The sequence below is a fragment of the Neodiprion lecontei genome, chromosome 4, assembly GCF_021901455.1.
Source record: "Neodiprion lecontei isolate iyNeoLeco1 chromosome 4, iyNeoLeco1.1, whole genome shotgun sequence".
In the NCBI taxonomy this organism is placed as follows: Eukaryota; Metazoa; Arthropoda; class Insecta; order Hymenoptera; family Diprionidae; genus Neodiprion; species Neodiprion lecontei.
In genome coordinates, this window is record NC_060263.1 from 27,930,117 (window position 1) to 27,954,364 (window position 24,248).

The following is a 24,248-nucleotide window of genomic DNA, read 5'->3' on the forward strand; positions in this document are numbered from 1 at the left end:
AAATGACTACTAGTTACGGGTATAAATATTTTTCACATGTAATCGGTTGATCGACCTCTGGGCTTCGAATTTCTGATATTTGGCAGGATTATCTGCGAAGTGTCTTGCGTGTTAGTGACAAACTTGTGCGCTAAGAATGCGGCAGAAATTAGTATTACGAGAACCGATAGTCAACATTCAATACAACGTGTAATTATTTTACAGTGTATAAAAAACAGACGTCCAATTGTTAAGAAGGATTTATACTCACGACTCTCCAATCGTCCTGGTCGAGGAACCACCTGAAATAGGCAGAAGAAAATACATTTTCAGAGAGATATATTGAAAATGGTTATCGATGTTTTGTATGCCAGATATTGACATCGGCATAGGTATACTATGAGTGGGAATTGCGAATTTTCCGATATTTAAACGAGCTGCGTTAAGTAATTGTAGTTTCTTAGACGTTTTCAAGGACTACGCGTAGTTGTTACACGTTTGTATATTTAAAACAAATGTTTTATTTCAAAAATCATATAATACTTAGTTATGTATATATTTATATAATATCATAGCGATGAATGAACTTAAAATTATTACATACAGCTCTCTATATATTAATTTCATTTAAATTTTCAATTATAATTACTGTCGTCTATCGCATTGTATCTACAAGTACAGATACAAAATTCGCAGATCGCTTTCGTTCGACATCGACATGGTCGCAATGCGTTTCTTAATTTACTTTACCGATCCCGTAACTTTAAAATTTTATTTCAATTCGAAAACGGGGGCTCACAAATATTTTTTTTTCTCATTTTCTTCAACGCTTCAGCATCGCAAACGTGAATTCGACATATCAAAAAATGGTCACGCCAATGTCTCAAAAATGATAGAAAATCAAGAATAAATACGGATATTGTGTAGATAACGAGAAACGGTTGAAGCAATAAAAGCCGCGTTAAAAAAGAAGGAAGAACAGTTGCGATAAAACGATTTTATTTTTCAGTTATACAAAAATTGTCGATAAAATAACGAAAGTATCCATAAAAGTATTTCAGAGCCCGCCGATTCCAGTTAATAATAATTATTAGATTATCTAAACTTACATTTACATAAATATATATATGTATATATATATATATTTATATATTCCATTGTATGGCCAACGATCATGCTTAGTATAACATACAGCATCATCCTTCAATAGTGCAAGCCGTTTTAAAGTTAATATACTTTTTCTTCTTTCTTTTTCTTTTGTGGTTTGGGAGAGGGCTCAAAATTCGTTTCGATTAAGCAAGGGTTTGATTAATGTATTTACTGATTTATTTAAATAAATTTTCTTGTAACGGATTATATCATAGCATGATCATCGAGATTTAAGTAATTAGCGTTACAGTTAATTAATAATTATATAATAAAATCAATTATAAAATAAGTTTAGTATTATCATAAATGTACCACAATAAACCTTTGTACATAAACGTATCATAATAATATCTAGTTAATATTAACCATTCGTATGATATATTCAGTTTTACAGATCCTAGTCCATCAAGTTGAATAGTTTAAATTTATCTTTACACCTTGCACGGTTTTTATGTGTATGTATACCTTTAATGCCTAGGTATACCCCATTTTATAAAAGTGTGTTAGATACCTGACACAACCGTAATCAGAAAATATACTTCGAATCAGAGGTAATATACTGCAAATAAGATAACAAAGAATTCAAATGATCTGAATTGAACCCGACAATCAAAATCCACCCTCGTCTGCAATCTCGTGGCAGTGATGCACGTCGATATCGTACAGGGGTTATCGATATCGTTATACTATACGTATTTGGACAAGTACTGAAAGTGAATATGATTATGGTAAGTATAATGATTGACTGATTTTCGGCTTCTCAGCGTAAGTTACCGAGTGTCGATGGTCGCAATTACAGCTGAGATTCAATCCCGTAACTATTCAACATTCAAGATCCTAGTTCCACGTGAGACTTTCGGTAATTAAAAATTGTTATAAATATAAATTGTGTTTAACGCATTAAAAGATAATATTATGTAACCAGATCGAAGGGGGCGTTCCATACTTGTATTTCTATGGGTAACATACACTCACACATTTATCTCGTTTCGAATGTATGTTTTTTTTTCTTTTTTTTTGCTTTTAATTTTTTTTTTCATTATATTTTTTATTTTATGATGATACGATAACCATTAAGTAAACCTTATTTTTTTCCTTATTATTTCATTTCAAATACGAATAACGACAGGCTTCCAGCACATGATTTACTTTTTAGTAAATACTTTTTATATTCACTGAATGTAAATCAACTGCCTTGGCTCAGAATATATCATTACTATTAGTTTTTATATCGTAATATTTATAATATTAATATATATTTATTCATTCATTTGTTTTACTTATTTATTTTTATATATACAACACGCAGCAAGTCGGGCCAACCAAGTAACAAATTTACATTTTTTTTCACTGTTTGTCTGGTTTTGCTTTCGTCTTCATCGGACGAACCCTGACAAATTTGTTACCCCATTGCCCTTTCTCTGTTAAGTGAAAATGTGTCGTGTGTTAAAAATTAGGTGTGTGTATATACGTATGTATGAGTTTACGTTTATTATATGTGTGCGCGAAATTGTGAAACTTTCTTTTCAAACAAACAGGCCGTAAAATTGCACTCGTAAAAACAAACGAGCTACATTGTTGACGACATTTAATGTTCCGATCAAAAGGATTTTCATGGTTATTTTAAATGGCTCATTCAAAAGTAAAAAATCATCAGTACAAAAGTGGAAACAATTATTTTATTGTCGAAGAAATGCAATTTGAAACAAAATGATTGTTTTCTTTTTTTTCTGCTCTTGTTTATTCCAGTTAGAAATTTAATTAAAATCGCTTACATTCACCTGTGGTGCGTTCGATTGTCTCATATTGATAATATTTATCCAAAAGAAGACAACTGGATGTAAATTAGCGATGGTTTTTCTTTTCAATGTTCTTCAAACGGCGTATTGCAAGAGTAGAATAATTATGTGATTTGAAGATGCACGATTAAAATACAATAATATATATATATATATATATCCTAATATCATTACACAATAAATTGAAGTATCAAAGTAAACTTTGCTTATCATTACTATTATGGTATTATTATTAGTAAAAATAATTTCACATTGAACAAACCTTGCGCAAATTAGTGTCAAGCCTCAGCGAGAGTGATTATAATAAGTAGTAACCAATGGGTAAGTGAAAAACTGCAAAACTGATTGACACGACGGTCGGGTCAACGATTTATGCGCGTAAAATTTTGTGACAGCTTTTGTGTTTGCAGCCATTTTGTGAAAATAAATGTTAGTAACGAAGATGTATGTATCGATTTCAATGATTGTTGAAGTGCAGCATTGACGATTACAATCTCGATTTTGGATCATGTGAAATGTAAGATGAAACGATCCTGAATAAAAAGCCATATAGAGACTGATAAATTTGTATTAGATGCGAATTCAAAAACCGGATTTGCCATAGGGTCTGAACTCGGATATTTGATTATCTTTGACGATTCTAATATGAATTTATTAATTCGATCTGGCTTTTTTAACAGGGAATAATTGCCGAATAATCGCCTTAAATGCGGAACAAGCGAGTGCATGTATATAATTGTTGAATGTAACAATTGTTCAACGATGTATTCAAAGTTGCAGAATTTCGCACGAAGCTAGATCTTATGGAATGTGTGTGTAATTATTATCAAATATTATAACGATTCAGATTACGATTGTGTAGATTTAGGTTTTCGTAACTTATGTTCATTCGTTTAATTAGTTATCTCTAAATATTAACGTTATTACATCAGTATGCATGTGTGTATCAATGTATTCATGTATGTATATTCAGTACTGCGATGTGTAATGAAGAGGAGAAAAAGAAAAACAATAATGGTAATTAACTATTTCATAATTTGAATCTTTTGTGGAGTTGAAACAGTTCTGAAATTTACGTCAAAAATGTTTGCGACAATGGATATTTTTGATGTTGATTATATTATATATGTATATAATATATATATAGTTACGAATTTTACAATTAAACAATGACGCTTTTGTTATTATCACGCATAATGTAACGCGTACGTATAGGCGCGCATAATACTCGAACAACAGGGCGTGACGGGATTCTTAAAAGTAGGTATGCGTTTTAACATTATTAATTTACGTGGTTTTTGTTGTTTCTTTTTAATCTCCTCTAATTATTAATATCAAAATCAATGTTAACCTCTAGTTAATTCGTCTTCTTCGAGATTATGAATATCGATGTACATAATTCTATCATAATTATCATTAATTGGTATAGAAATTCTGCACCTCTTTGAAGGAGAAATTAAAATCAAGAGGTTCATTGTTTTAGACCTTGGACTATAGTCTATAGTCCGACGTTCAGTGATGTAATTTTTTTTTTTTTTTTTTCTTTTCTAATCTATCCAGACTCGACTTATCCCACGTTGTATAATACGTACTATTGAGGGGCGGATGCTCGGCTTACGGATCGTAATACAAGCTTGCGCTATTCTCGCACATTTTACGATTTAACTTTGACAGTGCTTTACCCTTCCTGGCGCGTTGAAAACCCTCGCGTTCAAATTTCATGACTGTCAGAATATCAGCAGAACGTGTTACTGTAATAATAGTATCACTTTTTACGACAAAGAAAAAAAGCAAATAAAAAATAAAAAAAATAAAAAATAAAAGAACAGAACACTCATTGCGTCATCTAACGGCGATTAGAGTATATGGTTGGATTAATCTTACATCACCCCGTCTTGATTTGAGATTCAAAACTAATTCGGTATCGAACAAAAAAATACTTATTGTTCCTTAGTACATCGTATAATAAGAGATTCCCGTTAAAACCTCCAGTAAATTGAACACAGGAGAAAATTTATCGTGACTATGACATCACGAAGTCATACAATATACTTTCAATGTAGTTTCCTTCGCATGATAATCATCCCAAGAAAACCAAAAAAGCAATCGCTCAACTTCCGCAGCGCGAGAAAGCACGCGCGATTTTATCCCCCGGGGTAGAGTGTCGAACACCATGCATAATTGTATACAAATAATCTGTGTGCCCGAGATTCCCAGTCCCGTACTATCCTCGTCCAGGCTGCAGCCGGTGAGAAAATGAATACAAAAACGATATCTCGCAACCGGGAACAGAAAGGGTTGAGTGGCGTTCGTGCGATATAACATTGACATGACGAAACGGTAACCGCTAAGTGAAGTAGAGGAAAAAAAAATTAAAAATTAAAATATAATAAAAGATCAAATCGTGAAAAAATGAGTGACAAAATAAAACGATGCTGCGGCACAACGCCCGTGACAACAATATCGGTAAAATGAAGGAAGCGAGAGGGTGAGGAAATCTTTCGATAAAATGGCAAATGACAGGCATTCGACACCCTTCCGTCCGCCGGATGCGAGCGATGAGACAAAAAGGGCCGCCGCCCGCGTTAGACCGGCGTGTCCGTCTTCTCGTCCTTCTTGATGTCCTTCATGTCCTTGATGTCCGTGTTCCCGTTAACGTACTCCGTGCTCGCGTGGATCGGGTTCTCCTGTCCTCCGTGGGGCATCTTCTCGTCTATGATGTGGGGATCTTCGTGGTCCTCGTCGCCGGGTGTGATGTGCGCCTCGCTCCCGGCGCCGGCACCGCCAGCCGCCTCCTCGTCGCGCCTCCGCCTCGCTGTAACAAGCAACGCCACAACCGGTCAGGGCAACGCGCAAACCTTCAACGTAGACATTTTTCATTGGTTGGATTCGAGAAACGGAAGACACGACCAGCTATCCTTGTCTAATCGTGTGATGCGTGTGTCGAGTGAATCGTGCCACGGTGAGAAACGACCGAAAATGATCGAATAATTTTTTCGTTTTTTTTTTTTTTTTTTCTTTTTTTCCCGGCATTACTACGAACCAATCAAGTTTTAATAGCAATTTTCAATTCAATTCGAGACTTTTTTTTCTACTTTCTATGATACGAGCGACTGGCTGTCACTGTTTGGACTCGTTATATCGCGGATGCAAGTTCTTGTAGATTTTATTATGAATTTTTAAGAATTTACCTTTTCTAAACGATTTTCACACGCGAGTGTGGAGAAGATTTCTCTTTTTTTTTCACGTTAGAATCATACGTGATAATAAACGAGATTCTAGTTGTACTGTAACTGACTATAGCATAATAAATTGATAATATGTATAAACATTCACAAGCAAATCATCGCACTAAGAATTATTATCATTAATATTGATGACTATTTTTGTTGTTACTATTATAATTTATCAGTCCAAGCAAAGGGTATGAGGTGAAAAGTGAGCGTATGTATACCATTACATATACATGAATTGCAGTAATGTTTCACAGTCAATTAGTAATATAATCGGTGTATTGAAGAACAGCAATGAACGAAACAACCATGCTTCAAACGATCAACCGACAAAGTGAAGTATGTATAAACGGTATATGTATATTACTTGGCACAAGAACTCTACCGAATCTATTTTAATGTAATAATTGCTAAGATTGGAATATATTTTACCGACCGAAAATAACGTCGGTGCAGCAAATACCGACCGTATCCGCTCTGTTTCTGTGCCGTATTGCCATGAACAGGCAAATCCTACGTGATCCTGACTTGCCCTCGCCGATTGTTAGCGGTTGCTTGTTACGGGAAAAAGTCCAACGTAATAGCAAAAAAAAAACATACGCAAAAAAAAGACGACCAATATCATCCGCGCGAATTCGTTATGGTGAAATTTTGAATTCTGGTAGGTATGTACAAACCCGTTAGATAAATTCGATGTCAGTAGATGGTCAGAGCGATACCGACTTCTCCGTAAGAATTGTACGGTACTCGCTCTGACCTTTGGTGGTAAGTATGTAACATACATTACACACAGTAAAATGCTTTTTTATCACATGCATCAATTATAACGTACATGTAGATACCAAGCTCGAAGTACATGCAATATTGTGATAACATTATTACGAGAGAAAAACATACAAAAAAAAAAAAAAAAAACGAAAGGTGATAGAATAATCGTTATTAGTGTCGCTTCCCATTGTTCAGCAGCATTCAATTTTCACTGTACATTCTATTACAATGAATGAAATGCGACAACGACTTAATCTGATTATCAAAAAGTGATTGCAAATAGGTACAACAGATCGTTGGGTAGTTCGAACTTCAGCTGATGACGTAGTGAATAACGAAGCTACGGCGGTTTGGAAACTCCGATTTTTTAATTTTATTATTTTCATTTCTTTTAATGGAATGGTGAGATGGCTGTATTGATGGCTGATGGTGGGCGGCGAACAGCGCGAGCACTAGGGGTTGCTGTCTCATGTCTGAGGCTAACTTACCCCTGGATAGTGTCATGCCTAGAGAATGGTATCGCACGGTTAATGTTGGTGTATCTCCGTGTTCTTTACTTCGCCCGACTTGCATGCTGTCCTATCGGTGGCGGCACAACACACAGTACATTGTATACATACAGGTGGCAACTGATATGGGAGAATTTATTTTTTTGGGAGGAAAGGAGAACGCATACAAATAGAAAATTTTCTTATCTTACTAGTACGCTTATCTCAAACCAATATGGATTTCGCTACCGCAATACGCAAAATGCTGGGCTGTGATTTATAGGTTCGAGAACCGTTGTAATTTATACATGTTCGTAATGAGCTATCGGTCTTTATTCCAAAATTTTAGGTTTAACTACTGATTTTCACTTTCAACTTATTTCATACTCGAAACTTTCAAAAATACCTTTTTATAATAATTGCTTCACGAAAGAAGAAATTTTTATTACTTCAGCTGAATCATTTTTTCGAGATATTATTCACTCAAAAGCGGTTTGAAGTTGAAAACCTTTCGATTGTTTCGCAAATTTTTCAGCCGATAATTAACGTATTGAATTGAACGTTTGAAGGAATTGAGTCCTAAGTCTGCATCGAACAATATCACGAATCATCGAATTTTACGCTGTCACGAAGTTGGGGTGAAAAAAAAATAAACTATTTCATCCGGACGGAAATTTGGATAATATTGAACAAGGAAATTTGAAAATAGCAATTCCGATACCAAAAAACTGATATTAGAGCAGGGCGAAATTAACTTTTAAAGTTTTCAAAGACTTTTAGGTGGCAAATTTTACGCGATGTCGGAGCAAAAGAGCTGATGAATTTCCACAGGACTGGGCACGCAAAGATACGATTTTCACGAGCGAGTGAAACACATTGAAAAGTATCACTCTGGAAATATCTGGAATCTGTTCGATCAATGAACATCATTGAACCGGTATCACATTAAAATAACAGACTGGTTTCAACGTTCATCGATTGCTCCGACTTTTTTCTAAAGCACGTATATTCAATGGCTCGGAGTATTTATATATTTTGGTATAAGTATCTTCATTCTATATAGAAACCAGATTTTCGAATTCTAAATAATAACGAGACAAGAACGGGCCCATGAAAATTATACCAGGCGGATAATAAACACCGATATCACCGATCTTGTTACTACGATTAATTATCCAGTATAATGTCTGCTTGTGAAACTTGACGTCGGAGAAGTATTGATCTCAGCAAGCAAGTACACGGATTGTTTCGCATTCGTTTCGCGTTTATCTTTGAAATAAGATGCCAAACAAGTTTTCCCGAGACATTTTCGCATGTCTAGCATCTGGAACCTGACTACGACAAGTTTTCACGTTTCCAGAGAGTAGTTACTATTTGTTTTCCGAGCTGCTACCTACTTTATTTTCTGTAGATTGCATACTGTCCGTTGAATCAATACAAATATATTATTACTTGTTCAAATAAATCATAAGATAGAAGAAAATTTTCAAATACAAGTACGTTGATTCTACACGAGATAGAGAAAATTCCAAGTTCTACAGTGAAATATTTGCACGCATACTGTAAATACGTAATGCCACGTAGAGGGCAGCAGCAGCAGTGGACTCTTGCCAATTTGCTATTTATCAAACTTTTGTTTTCTCCGTTGTCATTTTACTTTCACCAACCGACTATTCTGAATCATTCCGCATCATTTCAACTCCGTTCAAAGTACCATTTGATTCAACGTATTATGATCAGATTTCAACCACAGCGCTTTATTTATAAGTCGTACTATTTGTACTGGGTTCAACTACTCTCTGATTATACCTCTGATTTATCGATTTTGCCGAGTTACGAGTTCGCAACAGTCGGTCGTAAAGAGATTAAACTATTAACCTCAATCTATAAATCACTATAACATTATCTTGAAAGTATTTCTAGAATTTATTCTCTTTGCTTCTTTCGCAGAGCATTGCTGTTTCCATATGGAAGAATTAATAATCATATTGATAGGACGACGTTGATAAAATATCGCAGATACCCGACAGGGGGTTGAAAAATCCATCACTAGTAATTCGTACAAAAAATGTTGAGTGTCGAATCGGGGATTATTGGAGAATAGTTAATTGGAGAATATACATGTGAGGAAATACATAGTGAGTCTCGATTATTTGCTTGCAAAAAAAAAAAAACGGGGTATCTGCCGCTGTACGCATGGGACACGGTGCTGAAATTCGGATCAATTTAGCTAGAATGTGAAATTGAACATGCCAAGACAAAAGTGAACAATTGGAAAATGATAATTTCCGACAGTATAATCGATTATGCAGGAAAATTTGAAAGTAAATATTGGATGTTCAGCGATCGGAATTACGACACCCGGTCCTCTCATCTGCAGGGACTCAAAAAGCAAACGCTGAGAAAGATTTTGTATTTCAGAGGAAAGGTACACTCAACGAAACGATTAAAATTTAGGATAAGAATACGAGTGACTCACCTGCGAAACACCAACGACCCGTAGCACGTGCAAAGATGATAAGGAACACAATAAGAAGAAGGATCAAAACTCCAACGACGATGCCGATGATAGACCCGGCGTCAAGATCTCCTGTAATTGCAATTTGATTTAGCATACACTTTCGATTCACCTCGTCTTAGAACACAACATGCCCCAGTTCGAAAATGCAAATGCTCAAAGAACATTTTTTTTTTTTTATCTCTATGATAACAGCACGCATTTAATAATTGTAATAAAAATGCCGTGAGAGTTACAGAGGTCGAGTTTATTTGGCAAAATACCAATATCTTTACCATAGGATAAAACAGATATAACAATACATTAGTAAAAATATGTAGCTTGAATTTTATGTGAATCCTCACGTAGAAGCAGAAATAACCAGATTGAAATCATTCCAAAATCACCGAAGCTCCCCAACTTGCTGTTATTTAATGTTAAACGGTTATGAGCTCTTTTCATCGATATTAAGTAAACCGTTTGAAAATGTATATTCCATAGGAAATAGGATAAATGATAGAATTTTACGGCGTGTCAATTACGCGACAAAGATACGTCTCTTCTTCGATTGAGCTGCTTGATCGCCTTAGTAGTAAAGCCATGAAGTCAAAAGTATTTTAATTGTCATTCGTGTATAATATATAATTAATCACACAAGTTCTTTCATAGCAAGCTCACTCCAAGTGAAAGATGTACAAAATAGTACAACGTCGATGCAGCAATTGGTTAATATCTACAAGCGTGGTGAGTATTGAACTAAAGTTATTCCGTGATTCAGAAGATAAGAAGTTATTCGCGGAATAATTGACATGTACCTTGAAATTACTAATAAAACTTACAAATCCGACTGATCAAACATGCCTTGTATTTATGTTTGCATTATTGATTACAGGCACGCGATTGAAATGAAATAATTGAACCCCGCATATAGGAAAAAAAAATATTCGCAATATCTCACCACGCTAAATCTACTTCGCCATTTTAGGGTTGAACGTGAATTACCGGTTGTACAATACGCGGATATATCTCTGAAAGAAATGTGCTTTTGCCTACTTCCCGCAATTTGACAAGGTGGAGAACGGTTATCCCTTTCAGCAACTACGAGCACTGTGAGTCAGATTCATGTCGACGAAAGCATTAGTAGAAAATCAATATAGCTCATGTATAAACCAACGAACGAACGAGCATACTCGTACACAGCGAGTGTCGTCGTTCACGTAGAACCCATTGGCCTAGCTCTACTTACAAGTAATTGTTAAAATAGAATTACCTAGTGCGTGCATTGATTCGGCGAGCTTACCATAGAAGTGACTGAACGCTCCTGCGTGAGCATGTGGTGAAGTAGTGCGGTTAGATATACCTTCTGCCATATTGGTTTCGTTTGCGAAGTAGTGATGATGGTGGTGGTGGTGGTGGTGGTGGTGGTGGTGGTGGTGGTGGTGGTAGCAGGTGAGAATGAATGAATGAATGAATGAATGGGAGAACTAACGGACGCATCCCCGAACGATTAGTGTCGGGGTAAGATCCTTACATAGTATAGACAGTGAATGAACATGGCATTTGTACATCGAAAAAAGTTGCCGAGTGAGTATAATTGGCTAAGAAACATTGATTATCTAGCGAATGACCTTTGCGAACGGGACTTATCCTGAAACGCGTTTACTTCGACTGTGGAAATAAAAATTATCTGCCATAACGTGATTATTGCAATATTAGACCTCTGATAGGCCTGAGTGACACGCCGATGCATCGTTTTTAAGCGAGATGGTGCAGTGTGTGCTTTGTAACGTGTTCTGATTGACGGTAACTAAACTGTGATAAGTGAATGTTTTGACGACTGAAGACTTACCAGCAGGTTCCGTTGACGTTGACAAAACGATTTGGTACTCGGTAGATCCCAGCTCATTGTTGACTAACAAAACGTACTTCTTCTCGGTGTCGGACTTTTGAACACTGTCGATATTCAGGGTAATTTCCCAATAGCCTTTGCCCTGTAATGACGAATAAAAACCGATTTACTTGTAAAATTTCGATTCGTAGTAAAAATATTCGCAGATTGTCGGACTTTGTCTGATTTCAAATACACGTGAAATATTCAATCGGAGCCCGTCGTCGATGATACCCTTTGACAGTTTCGAAGATTTTCAATAGAACTCGATCTCGAAAGTGTCCCGGGATTCAAGGGTTTTGAGTGGAAGGTACGGATCGGGGATCAAGAGCCGAATGAGAATCCGAGAAGGGCCGGGGAAAAGCGATAACAAGATTTCCCGATAAATTTAATTGGAAATGAAGAAGGCGATATTATCTTACTAATTCGACTGCTCTGGACGACCTGATGCGATTGCTCTCGTCAAATTGACCCTCTTCGACCTTGTCGTCGTCAATACGCCACATGAATTGCGGTCGGGGATTCGCTTGAACCGTTACGTTAACTGTACCAGGCTGACCAATCACGAATCCAAACCTTTCGATTGTAGGCTGGGGTTGCGGCGCGTCTGAAACACACAACAAGCGTTATCCATCCGCGAACGATTTAATTACAGCCGAGACGTATTTTACATATGCAGGCGGAGCTCGCCAGATCACAACGAACTCACATAAGACTGAGATCTGCTGTTTTGCCGAAAGGGGCCGATCCAGAGCGAGATGAGTAGCGTCGCAGCGTAACACCTTCCCGTTGTCAGTCCAAGACAAGACTCGTGTCGCATTTTGAATGACGTACGAGTCGTTGTTGTAGTTGTAAACTATCGGCCTCTCCTCGAGACCGATTTGTTCGTCGCCTGTGAAAAGTGGTCAAAATTTCAATTGGGAAAATGATGAAATTCGATTCCCACTTCATTCAAGTGGTCATAAGCCGCGATTACAAACGACAAATGAAGCGAAGCTTAAGCGACTAAATTTGTGTCGGGTTTTGTTGGTGCGACTTTACGTGACACGCGAGAAAAAAATTCCTCCCGAATACTCACCGAAAAATATAGACACGTTTGCAACTGGTCGACCAGCCTTGACACGGCAGCTGACCTTCAGCGTTTCTCCCTTTTCGTAATTTTGCCGTTCACCACGACGTCCAGGGAAGACCATCAGTTCAGGCATGACCGGAGGTTCTGCAAAATTACAGTTTGTACGGTTCAAATTCACCTTAATTTGTTACGAAGTTAAGCAATCAGTTTTAATCACCCGTTTCATCCGCGCCGCTTATGTATAGGTACTTCGACACGGTATATACGTGAAATGAAACTCTACTTTCCGGTGCTTTTACGGTTTCCGGTCAAATTTCGGAATACATATTTTCAGCACTATTTGAAAGACAACGAGATTAAAAAATCCGACTAAGAACGGATTAATACATTGTTTTCTCGCGTTCTTCTTCAGTTGACTTATACTGAATGCTGACGAGTTACTATAGTTGTTTACTGCATTAAATATCTTCATTTTTTATTTTTTTTCTTATATGTATATAATCTCTTCCATTTTTCACCAACATACTAATAAATACTGAATCAGAGCCTCCTAATATCGGTTCAATTTCTCGTGTCAGAAATTGTTCAAGCAATCTCCAAAATTGACGGATCACAGCAAACAAATCAACATTAACTACAGAGTGTTAAAATACTCACTGGCAACGATAATTCTCAAGGTGTTGTAGCTCTCGTATCTGGCATTCTTCGGAGTGAGGGAGCACTTGAATATGCCGTCGTGTTTTTCCTTTATTTGAGCGATGAACACCCCGCATTGTCCAGCATCCAACGATGAGCCGTACCATCCAATTCCGTCTTCGGACGGCTGATTGGGCTCGAGAATCACGCTCCTTTCCTGAGGAACTTCAACGCGACAGGTTTTCAAAGGTACGCCCACGCTGCAGAGTATTGTGAGATTTTGTCCAGTGCGTACCGTCGTCTCTCCCGAGGGATTGATCGAGACGTTGATATTCTGCGTGTCGGCTGAAAACAAAGAAGAAACCACAAGGCTGTGATAACTATCGGAGAAAATGACGGGAATTTCCCGACCAGGCGGGTATCCGCTGATTGAAAGGAAACGAGCCAAGAACCGTCTTATTGTTACAGCACTACACTAGATCCGAAAGGTTGACAGCAACAGTGTTCTACCTATACTTATACGTATCTGCTCCACAAGAGAGTGATCATAAACCTTCGGTGACGCTTGTTACGTGGTGTGATTTCAGCCGCAAATAGAGCTTGCAGGGCGCGAAGAAGGGAGGCGAGCACGGTAACAGCATCAGATTTATGGGGCAAAATGTGAAGTTGATTAAAACTCAAGCCAACCGGCTCCTTTCCCAGCAGCTTCCGTTCTCTGCGGTAAAATACAAACTTGAACGAACTATAAGCTTACACACTCACCGTGTAACTGGTCGCCAAAATAATCACGCAACCCTCGAGAACGCAGGAAGGGCTGCTACACTTACCCCTTTTGCGGTACCGTTCATGTATTGTATAAGCGAACGAAACTTTTGGTGCAAAAAGACTACCACGAACTTCCTTTATCAAGTCAAGCCGAGAGGAGCGAAGCTTTGGTTTTTAATTTTTTTGGCTGAGAAGCGGAACTGTTTAAACTGGTTCCACCATATCGTACATTATTATACATGTACACGTTGCTACCAAAGTTTTCGTTCATTTTTCACCCAGCTCAAGTCGCGCAAGCGGCAATTGATCGTAGAGATTTTTGTACAGGTAAATATTTCAATTGAAAAAAAAAAAAAAAAAAAATGACAGGGGCCACTATTATGCACTAAACAAACGACTATGCGACGAAGCATATTCTGTAGAAAGTATAACAAACCTCGAATGCATGGCTTTTGTTCTTCAGGGATTTAATGATCAAAAGCTCAAGGAAAAAAGCAAGAAGAGCGAACAATTGTATCAAACACGTTTCAGATTGTGAAAGATTATCTTGCGAAATGTGAGTATATACTATATTATATCTGAATCTTATCTGTTTTTATATTGATATTCGGATTGAAGTTCGTCTCTTTTTACCAGAATCACGTCAAGCTTATCTCTCATTTCCGATCTCCCATCATCGTTCCGGATGTCACGTAGCTGCAAAAACATAAAAAAAAAAAAAAACATCGAGGGTTCATGTAACGTGAAAGTAATTGATTACACTGTACACGGTGTACAAAAAGATCCGGTTTCAATGAATTCGATTTCAGAGTACGTCAAGTCGGAAAATAATCATAAATATAAGACGAATATTGTAGTAATTAAAATTGGTAAGAGGTGAACAATACAACTGTTCAAGATATACGTTCCATCGATGGTTTCCTACCCTATCTTCAAGTTTCGTTTTCCTACGTGCATTGATACCCGTATTTTCTATTCGTGTCTTTGTCGCAGCTTACCAGAACCGACAATGAGCGTCGGAAAATCCGTACGTTGTTTTCCTCCAATGGGAAACCGGTAATCGCTCTTCCAACGTCAAACTGGGTGTTTTCACCGAGTGGGAATCCGTCTTGTTGTCATCGCGAGGCAGCTAGACTGCTGTCTCCAGTACCGTGTACTCGCATAAACGAGCATTAAGCTTAATACGATAAACGAAGACTCGTGCAAATTGCTGCAGTCGCAAATGCATATTGCATTATAACGACGCGATATTGCAGTCGAGGAGGAGCGAAACGTCTGTCGCGAAATGATCTTCGTACATCAACGCCCGCTTTTCTTCAATCTTTCGCTCATTCAACTCGATCTGCAATCCTCCGAAGTGTTTTTGCACTGAAATTGCAGTAGCGTGGATGTTGGCATTGAATTTACTTTTCGGTCCATTGAATTGCCAACGTTTTGATTCTCAGCGTGATTTCGAACTTTGAACAGCTTCGGTGCGGCAACTCAAGTCTTGACGGTGAATCGATTTAATCGGAATTATGCGAACTGCAGTACGAGCTATTCCAAGTCTAGCGACTCAATGCAGCTGTATATTTTCCGAGCTTAACCATCCGTAAAATCGAAATAAATTCTCGAATCACGAGACGGCAATTCACCGATCGTGTATATGTCTCGTTTTTCACTCAAAATAAATTTGCAATTCAACAGTTCTACTCGAGACGCAAAAGAAGAGCGAGACACCTGTTGGTATTTGTCATACGTATATACGTAAGCCGGGAAAGAGCCAATCGGAATGACTCAGCTCACGCATCTGGTATCCCCCACCATTTCGCGAACCCCTGTGTAGTTTACTAAGTTGAAGGGAGTAAATTTTCGGCGAGTGAACGGCGTGACAAACGTGCATATGTCGTAATGCGCCTGTAGATGATGATAATAAAATGCAGAAAAATGAGAGAGAAAAAATATGTATATAGGGATACGCAAGCAATATTCGCTATCGCGTACAGCCGGCGCCATTCATCGTTCATTCCCTCCAAGATTCAAGGCACTGCAAGAAAACCATGCGGCAGTTGATTTTCGTTCACGTTCACCTTCTCCGGCTTCCGGTCTTAGGCACTTGGCTCATTCAGGTTCGTACTTCGTGTTCTGGGTGCGAGACGGAGGGTTGCTATAGCCCTTTTTATTTACGACATCCTACATCATCGCCAGCGCCTTTTTTCACCCGGAAAGCCTCTCCAGCCCTTTTCCTCTCACACCTTTCCAGGGCATGTTGATGTGCTTGTTATATACATGCAGACCCGCTCTGCATAATAGGTGCAAAGCGGGCTTCAACGCCAATTAAAGCTCTGCCACAGCTCCTGCGAATGATTATATTCTTCATCGTTCATTCTCATTTTACCTGCCTTCTTCGCCAGAGTTCAACAGCTTATTAACCGTTCGTAGCTAGGCGGTCGAAATGTCTGTATACCAATCGTTGAACGCCTATGTTGGCGTATCCTGCGCCCTGGGTGATGGTGTGCATTCGGTATTCGGCCAATTCAAAACCGCAGCCGGCTACGGACGAACGGTTAATATTGTTTAATTTGCATATTTCATTGCTGTATTGAACACGTTAAATGAAATATTTTAGAACAGTTAACATCACCTGGCCATTCAAGCTTCTAATACCGAGTTTCAGGTGATAATAGAAATGCTTCAAATTATACATATATATGTGAAAAGTAAACACTCGTCTATAACCTCAATCATTAACAATCATCAAATTTCACGCTCGCGTTATACGTATTGTTGATGAATAAAATTATTTGACTATTATTTTTACAGTGTTGCGGTAACAGCCGCAGAATATTATGTATGTATGTACTTTTGGTGATACAGAATTTACCCGGAGAGCTAGGGTGCTTTCGAATTGCAATTTGTTGAAATTTTTCCATTTTCAAGACGTGAAATATTGTCTTGCGTAAGCTCGAATGCTGAATCGTGGACGGAATTTTCAAACTTTCATTTAATATCGATAAATTATTCCGCATACCGACAGCGAGTTAGACGCGCCGTTGCAGGCCTATTTGTTTTTATATTTAGCTCAAGCTAATCATCGTGCACCGTTATCACGTACGAGGCTACAATTCGCGTCAAGTTTGGCGTAGTAATTACAGAGAATTCGTGACTTGTGTCCTCTCACGTGCGGCGTTCTGACACGAATTATGCCGAGCACCAGCGAGCGAGAGTTACCGCACGATTGATCCCACGAGCCTTGTAATTTTTCCCCGCAATGAAGGCTATTGTCATTTAAAATACCGGGAAAATAGCAGGGCGGGTGTTAGCGGTTGTTGGTCAATAGTCAATTTTCAACAGCCACGCCTTGCTCTCTGGCGCACGACTGTGAATGAGCTCAATCAACGCCAACGTTCCTCATTTTCGTGTTCGTACAGCGTTTCATATTTTTCGAATTTTTTCAAACTTCAGGATGGTAATGAAGCTGGTTTAATTTATTTTAGTTTTAACTTGATGAACTTTGATTAAGCTGACCAACTCGTCCGCGACTATCCGTTGTTTTCCTTTATTGAAATGGGCTTCATTTGATTAAACTGGATTCGCGTTGTTGTGGAAGGACAAATTTTATTACCGTGTTTCATTATACCTACTCGTAACAGCGAAATGAGGTACATAAATTATACCTTATGAATTTATTTATACGTTTCGTGCCATTTCTCTCGAATCCATGCGTTGAATAATTCGATACACGTCATGAATCCCCTTTGCTATAATTTAAAACCGCGCATAAAAATTCACGCCAAACGTTGCAAGTGTTTAGTTGAAACGAAAATTACCTATGTGTACAAACATGATCCAGATAGTTATATTTTCGATTAATTACCAGAATGAATAGAACAATAGTGAAGAGCGCTCAATTGTTCATTCAAATCTCATAAAGTTATCCTCTTTAATATTAATATATATATATATATATATATATATATATATATATATATATATATATATATATATATATATATATGTATATATATAGAGAGAGGTTCAACATGAATGTGTTACTATGTCTTATACCACTTTCGGAATAATAATTTACCATCAGCTCAGTTTATCCTTACAAACAAACATCGTTAGAGCCTGAGAATTGTTATTAATTGAACAAAAATTGGCGGTGTAATGACACAATTACATTTTTTGCTAAGACTGTTTCCTTTCAGGGATATTTCACGCTTCATAGAAAATTTGAGCCACTCATTAAAGAACGCAATTTATAATTCTTGGCCGAAAAAAAGTTATTCTGCTGTTATGGATCAATTTCAATCGTTCATCAGACGTCAGCACGTGAGTCTTAAAGAAAATTGTTCATGCCTGGAGCTAAAACTCGTGGTGAAGGGATGCGATCGAACGATTTTTCATTTCCAGCTAATTTCATAAAAGCGCGTAATTAGCACGTTTAGTGTGTACAAAGTACCTCCGTATAATATCAGCCGCGGGTTAGGTTTGATTAAAAATGTACGTAAAACCGTAATCAGAATCTCGCGGGCACGTGTGCTTAGCCGGAAGGATATTCGCGGAAATTATTATCTGAGCAGAGCTTAGTGGTAAAGTTTAAATATTACGGATCAGGGTTGGTTAGCCTGCAGTACCTAATTTCCAGGTATTGTTTTCGGGATGAACTCCCTTTCATGCTTTATCAAAACAAAATTGAGAGTATGAAATCAGGTGACATACTCGTTGACGTAATAAAGGCAGGAACTTTACTTTTCCTTTGAATTCTGCAGAGTGCCACGAGACCAAATTACGTTCTATTTGAAGCGAGCGTAAGAAGAAAAAAAAATATGTATGGTTGAATGATGAATTAATTTACAGAATGGTTCATTACTCTTTCTTCGCTCAACTTTGTGAAAATGTATACGGGGAATTGTTGAATGTTGAATATTTCATTAAATTAAGGTCAGTATGATCGAAAAGCTTCAAAGTCATATTGATCCTTAAACTTAAAATGAGTAAGTGAAAAAATATGAAATTATACCGAAATCAAGAGACAGGAGAACGCGCATGACGGTGAATTTGTATTTCAGGCGAAACCAGACCAAACCCACGCAGACTCGACGAAGACTCAAGGCATGGATAGAGAGCAGAGTGCCCCATGCTATAGTAATAGGAGACAAGGACTGGGTTTTGCTTTTATTTCAGAAGCGTTCGGGCGTGAATGAAAATATGATGAGGGCATTCGCGGTAATATTTGCGAGCCACGGTAATGTCGTAACTTCAAACGCTACGGGGAGAAAAGCGAGAAAGGAGGAAAAAAACCGCTTACGAGAAAAAGGGTGCGGGAGAAATTGAAACCCAGAAATATTCCCCGAGCGTGCGTAATTTCGTCCTTTGACTTTTCCCGCTGATTAGAACGAGACCATGCACAGTCACAATTCAAAGTTCTTGCGGTCCCTGAACCGTAGGTATTATACGCGTTCAATTTTTTCTTTCAATTTCAAACAGTAGAAGATTGAAAATCGTAACTCCTCGAGATCATTCAAATACGAATTGCAATTCATTACGCGCATGACTAACGTGACAAATCAATTTCAGGTTCATCCAGAGATATACGAGCTTGCTGTGGAATTCCGCATTGTTCGAATTTAAGACCGCGGGCAAGAGCTGATACCAATGTGATTTACGGTTCACACAGTATTGGCGGCAGGTTACATATCCTGCAACCCGCTGGCCTGGATTCGCGAAATAAACCGCCGAAACTCCGCAGTTCCTTTATGTACAAATCAAACTTGCATCGCGATCAAAAATCATGGTTATTTCGCGGACGAGATTCGATAAATTCAACGCTGGTACGCGGATACGTAGAAGAGATTCTCCGGAATCAGCCGAGTCTCTCGATATCCTCAACTATATAAAATACGTACGCGAACAATCGTGCTGTTCTCCAATTTCGCGGACTCGTCGAGACTGGATTTCCGGCCAATTTCTTGTATCTTATATATGTCCTTGGTAAGCCCGACTTTCCGCATGCCATTGAAAATTGAAATTTCCACCAAATCCGCGCAACGATGAAAATGCAGGTATAAGTGTGGGTACATCGCTTCGCCAGAATCTGGGGGGGGGGGGGGATAATATCTCTGAAAATGAAATTCTGGATCTCGATTCAATTTACTCTCGATAAACGGTGGCGTTCAAAAATTGCATTTAAATGTAGAATTTTCCCCCGATCGAGCTGCAGGTCATCGTCGTCCACACGCTTCTCGCAAGAGTTTAAGCCTTCAGTTTTTCCGGTCACTCGCGGTTTCTCAGGATTTTCTCGCGGAAAATGGCGGCGGATGTGAACGAAGAGTGGGAATGGGGAATAGGAAGCGGTTCCGCGCAATTTCCCAGTGATTTCCAATTTTCTCGGATGGCCGCTCGCAATAAGGCGCCGCCTGAACTGCACGCCGCGACTACCAAATCTGCATACAACTAATTCCACCAGGACCACAGCCGCGCAGACCTTTCCTTTGGCCCCTGTATACAACGGGACCAACCCTCCGTCCTTCCCGCTCTAAGCCCGCATGATAATTCCGCGGTTAATATTTGTTAATTCAGGGAAATTCCGCGGTCTTCCACACTAACCTGCCCTTTTCTTTGCAATAATCATGCTGAAATCTAATTCCAAGAGTTTTTGCGACAGTCGATATTTTTTTTTTTTTTTTAATAGTGAATTAAAATGATTTCCTGCAATTGAAAATGGTGGTAATAATTTTGCACGAGTAAAATTCCCTGACTTTTCTCGTAAAAAAATTCAAAATTCTCTGATCTTTTGCCACGAAACTTTGGTCATGTTGAGCAGCTTTTATGACCAAAAATCCCAGAAATTGTGCATACGTTCTGTATATAAATTTAGATTTAAAAACACATAGTATTGCTTCGTTTCACACAAATAATAAGAAATTGAATGATACCCTTTCTGATAGTTAGCTTAAATGAATTAACAAATTATTGCTGAAGTGTAAACACAATTTATAAAAAATTAATTTCTTCGCTATGGCCCATCGTAATTCCCTGACTTTTTTCGATAGATGAAACTTCCCGATTATTCCCGGGTTTCCCGGTCTGTCGCCACCCTGTTGAGTCGACTAGAGTAATAGGGAAGAATTTATAATATTCTAATATCTGAAAAATGTCTGAATTCCGAGTAATTGACGAATTATCCAGAAGTGAAACCACGAGAGATACTGCGAAGAAATGATCGATTTAAATCGATATTAATAGTTCCTTAAGCCTCGGTTTGAGTCAAAAGTTGCCTGAATCTTCCCATTTTCCGTTTTCAACTTTACAGGCACGCGTTGACTAAGTTTCGAAGTGATCGAGGAAAGCAAAGACAACCACAATAGAGCAAGTAAAATTCTCCCGCGAATCGAGGTGCCGTTCACATCGTCTTGCTGACAGAACGAAGGCTTCCGAGGGACGCGCGATCAAGGGATAATTTTTTTTATTCAACTAGCTAGAATTTAAGCCATCCCAACGGACAACGGGGTAGCTTTTATCAGGCGTCCTCGATTAGACGCTCCGGCGTCGTTGAGGGTCCCAGAAGTTCCAAGAGTCTGCTGTAAAAGTTGCAGCTTAAGCTCTTTGCACCGCGACTGCAACCGACGAGGATTTATCAAGCGGATATTAAACTGCATTTACGACGATGCTGCTTTTGCTGCTACTGCAGTGCCAGAAAAGAAACTTCGATGGCTCGAGTTTGTACAACGGGAAGAGGGTGCTTGTAGTTTGCAAAAAAAAAAAAAAAAGACACCCTTCAATCTACACGGAAGGCGGAATCTCCATGCGATGGAAAAAGATCGACACAATATAAATTCTGCCGGAGCTTTTGAAACTTTTCCGAGAGGATCGGAGAGTAGGTACTCGAGTGACTTCTTTGTCGATATAAATTTCTTTCTCTATGTCTATAAATAAAGCTTTCACAGCAACGATTGCAGGCGGAGCCCTGCACGTTGAAAGAGTAAACGACTGATCGTGAAGAGAAAATTTTTATGACAGAAAAAGGAAGAAGAAACGAAAGAAATAACGCAGAGTGAGACACTTTAGGAGATGAAAACCCGGCGAAGATAACAGACGTAAGAAGTTATAGAACGATCAACCTTACAGAAAGTGAATAAATATTTGTCCGTTGCAAATGATCAGCAAATATCTGCTCAGTAGGTTGGCGGGTGGCGGAGCACCGATGATGTCTGTACAAATAATTCGCGGATATCCCGTATCGCGAAGAGGCGAGCTGAAGACCCGTGAGTTTCTCTCGCGGTGAAGTTTCGGCCTGACAAAAAGTTTTTTTTCCGACAAACAAGCGTGACGCCGAGTTAGCAGTTTCGGCAACTGCCGTTCGCTCCTTCGCGCTCTTCGAGGCCCTTTTCGCAAGCTCAAGTACCGAGGACTTCGTTGCCAATTTTGTCCCAGACGGCCGCAAATCTCCATGGTGATTAAGCCCGATTTACACGGCCCTAAATCAACTCTCGGACCCTTCTCTTTGCCGTATAGTCGGACCGACGAAGCCACGGCAAGTGTCCCGGGCTTTAAGGGTATATTTCACCCTCATCGCCTGGTATACAGAAACTGTTTTGCTCGCCGATGATGATGCTGAGAATTGAGTTAACCGAAACGGATACCGGATTAAACAACTATCAACCGGGATTGAGCGTCCCCGTCAATACTCGTCCCCATTTTACAGCGGGATAGGTGAGTCACTCCTCGGGACATGAAAGCCTGGTTTATGGTCGAGACCCGCAGGGCGTTGGATTATGGGGGACAATAGCGCGAAGGACGCAAGATGTTGGAAGTTAATAACGGGATGTCTCTTAAATCTGATTGAAGTTATTACGTGGTATCATTATTATTAACTAGATCATCCGCGTATCCGCGGTTGATTAAAGCTGGAACTACGAAAGGCTTTTTCTTTTGATAAAAATACCCGAGACCGGGAATGATTCATCAGGAAACGGTCGCGATAGAAATTTCAAGTGAGACTTTCTTTGGTAAAAAATTCAAAAAACAAATGAACAACAAACAAAACAATTTTTGTTGCTGCAATCTCTCCAGAAAGGAAATGTTGCATTGAACTGAATTTGACCTGCAGCAGGAGATTAAATATCACGGACTGAAACCACATTCACTGACATTTAACCACTCAGTTTTATAATTATTGCGGTGCCATTTATTACACTTTTGCTTCAGGTATTTATCACTGAATACGGTCTGCAGCAATATTTCAATTTCAATGAAAATAATCGAATGGGATCCGTGATAAACTCTTGGTTAAACTTGGCGGACACTTCTCATAGTTTAATAATGTTATACGGCAGATTGAACACGCATTCGATAAGCTGCCAAGGTGTTTCCTTCACGGAGATTGCTAAACGACTGAGATGCCAAACACATTAAATATCAGAAATTTCGATTGCTTCTTAGCCTTGCAAGGGATGGGGCTTAAAATCTTAAAAGACCAAAGTCGACTGTCGTAAAACCGAAATTTTAGAGATACGAATTTTAAAACAGTGCCTTGGTATATTTAAATAGATATATTCGGATTCGTAGATTTTCGACAAAGGCACGAGTCTGACATTTGAAAAGTCGACTTTTGACTCGTCGGTATTTTCGCAATTCAATATTTTACACACCGTAATCTTGGTCATTATCAAAAAAAATAAAAAATGCCGATATGAATTTATTTATAAATTTTTGCGTTCTCAATTTATATTTTTCTACAAGTCATTTTCTCGTATTTACGGTCTATCTACGTTTTTAAGTGCCGGTAGTTTGACTTTCGGAATTTCGTCCCATCGATTTTTTGGTCTCGCGCATTTTTGTACCCCACCCCTTGCGAGTATGTCACGAGTATTTGAAAACTAGGGTGAATTTAAATTTTTTAACAACAGTTCAATTGCGTTCCCATGATACTAATACGTTTTATAGCATATTCGGTGGACTAACTTCGTTTAAGTTGTCTCAGATCCTGT

The 24,248-nt window shown here is 38.5% G+C and overlaps 1 protein-coding gene across 11 annotated transcripts in view; it reads right to left on the bottom strand.

Annotated features, from left to right (window-relative positions):
* The window catches only part of LOC107222818 (fasciclin-3), a 238,513-nt gene that overhangs the window by 3,490 nt on the left and 210,775 nt on the right, over positions 1-24,248 (bottom strand). For 2 of the 11 annotated variants that reach the window (XM_046736506.1, XM_046736510.1), the window contains exons 2-9: positions 13,531-13,854; positions 12,880-13,017; positions 12,511-12,693; positions 12,224-12,408; positions 11,763-11,904; positions 11,184-11,276; positions 9,896-10,006; positions 251-281 (exon numbers count right to left, since the gene is read on the bottom strand). In XM_046736506.1, coding sequence (XP_046592462.1) covers positions 251-281; positions 9,896-10,006; positions 11,184-11,276; positions 11,763-11,904; positions 12,224-12,408; positions 12,511-12,693; positions 12,880-13,017; positions 13,531-13,854 — 1,207 coding nt within the window. Of the gene's footprint in view, positions 1-250; positions 282-516; positions 5,743-9,895; positions 10,007-11,183; positions 11,277-11,762; positions 11,905-12,223; positions 12,409-12,510; positions 12,694-12,879; positions 13,018-13,530; positions 13,855-24,248 lie in introns of those variants that run through there. The other 9 variants (XM_046736515.1, XM_046736512.1, XM_046736509.1 and 6 more) reach the window with 8 other exon arrangements.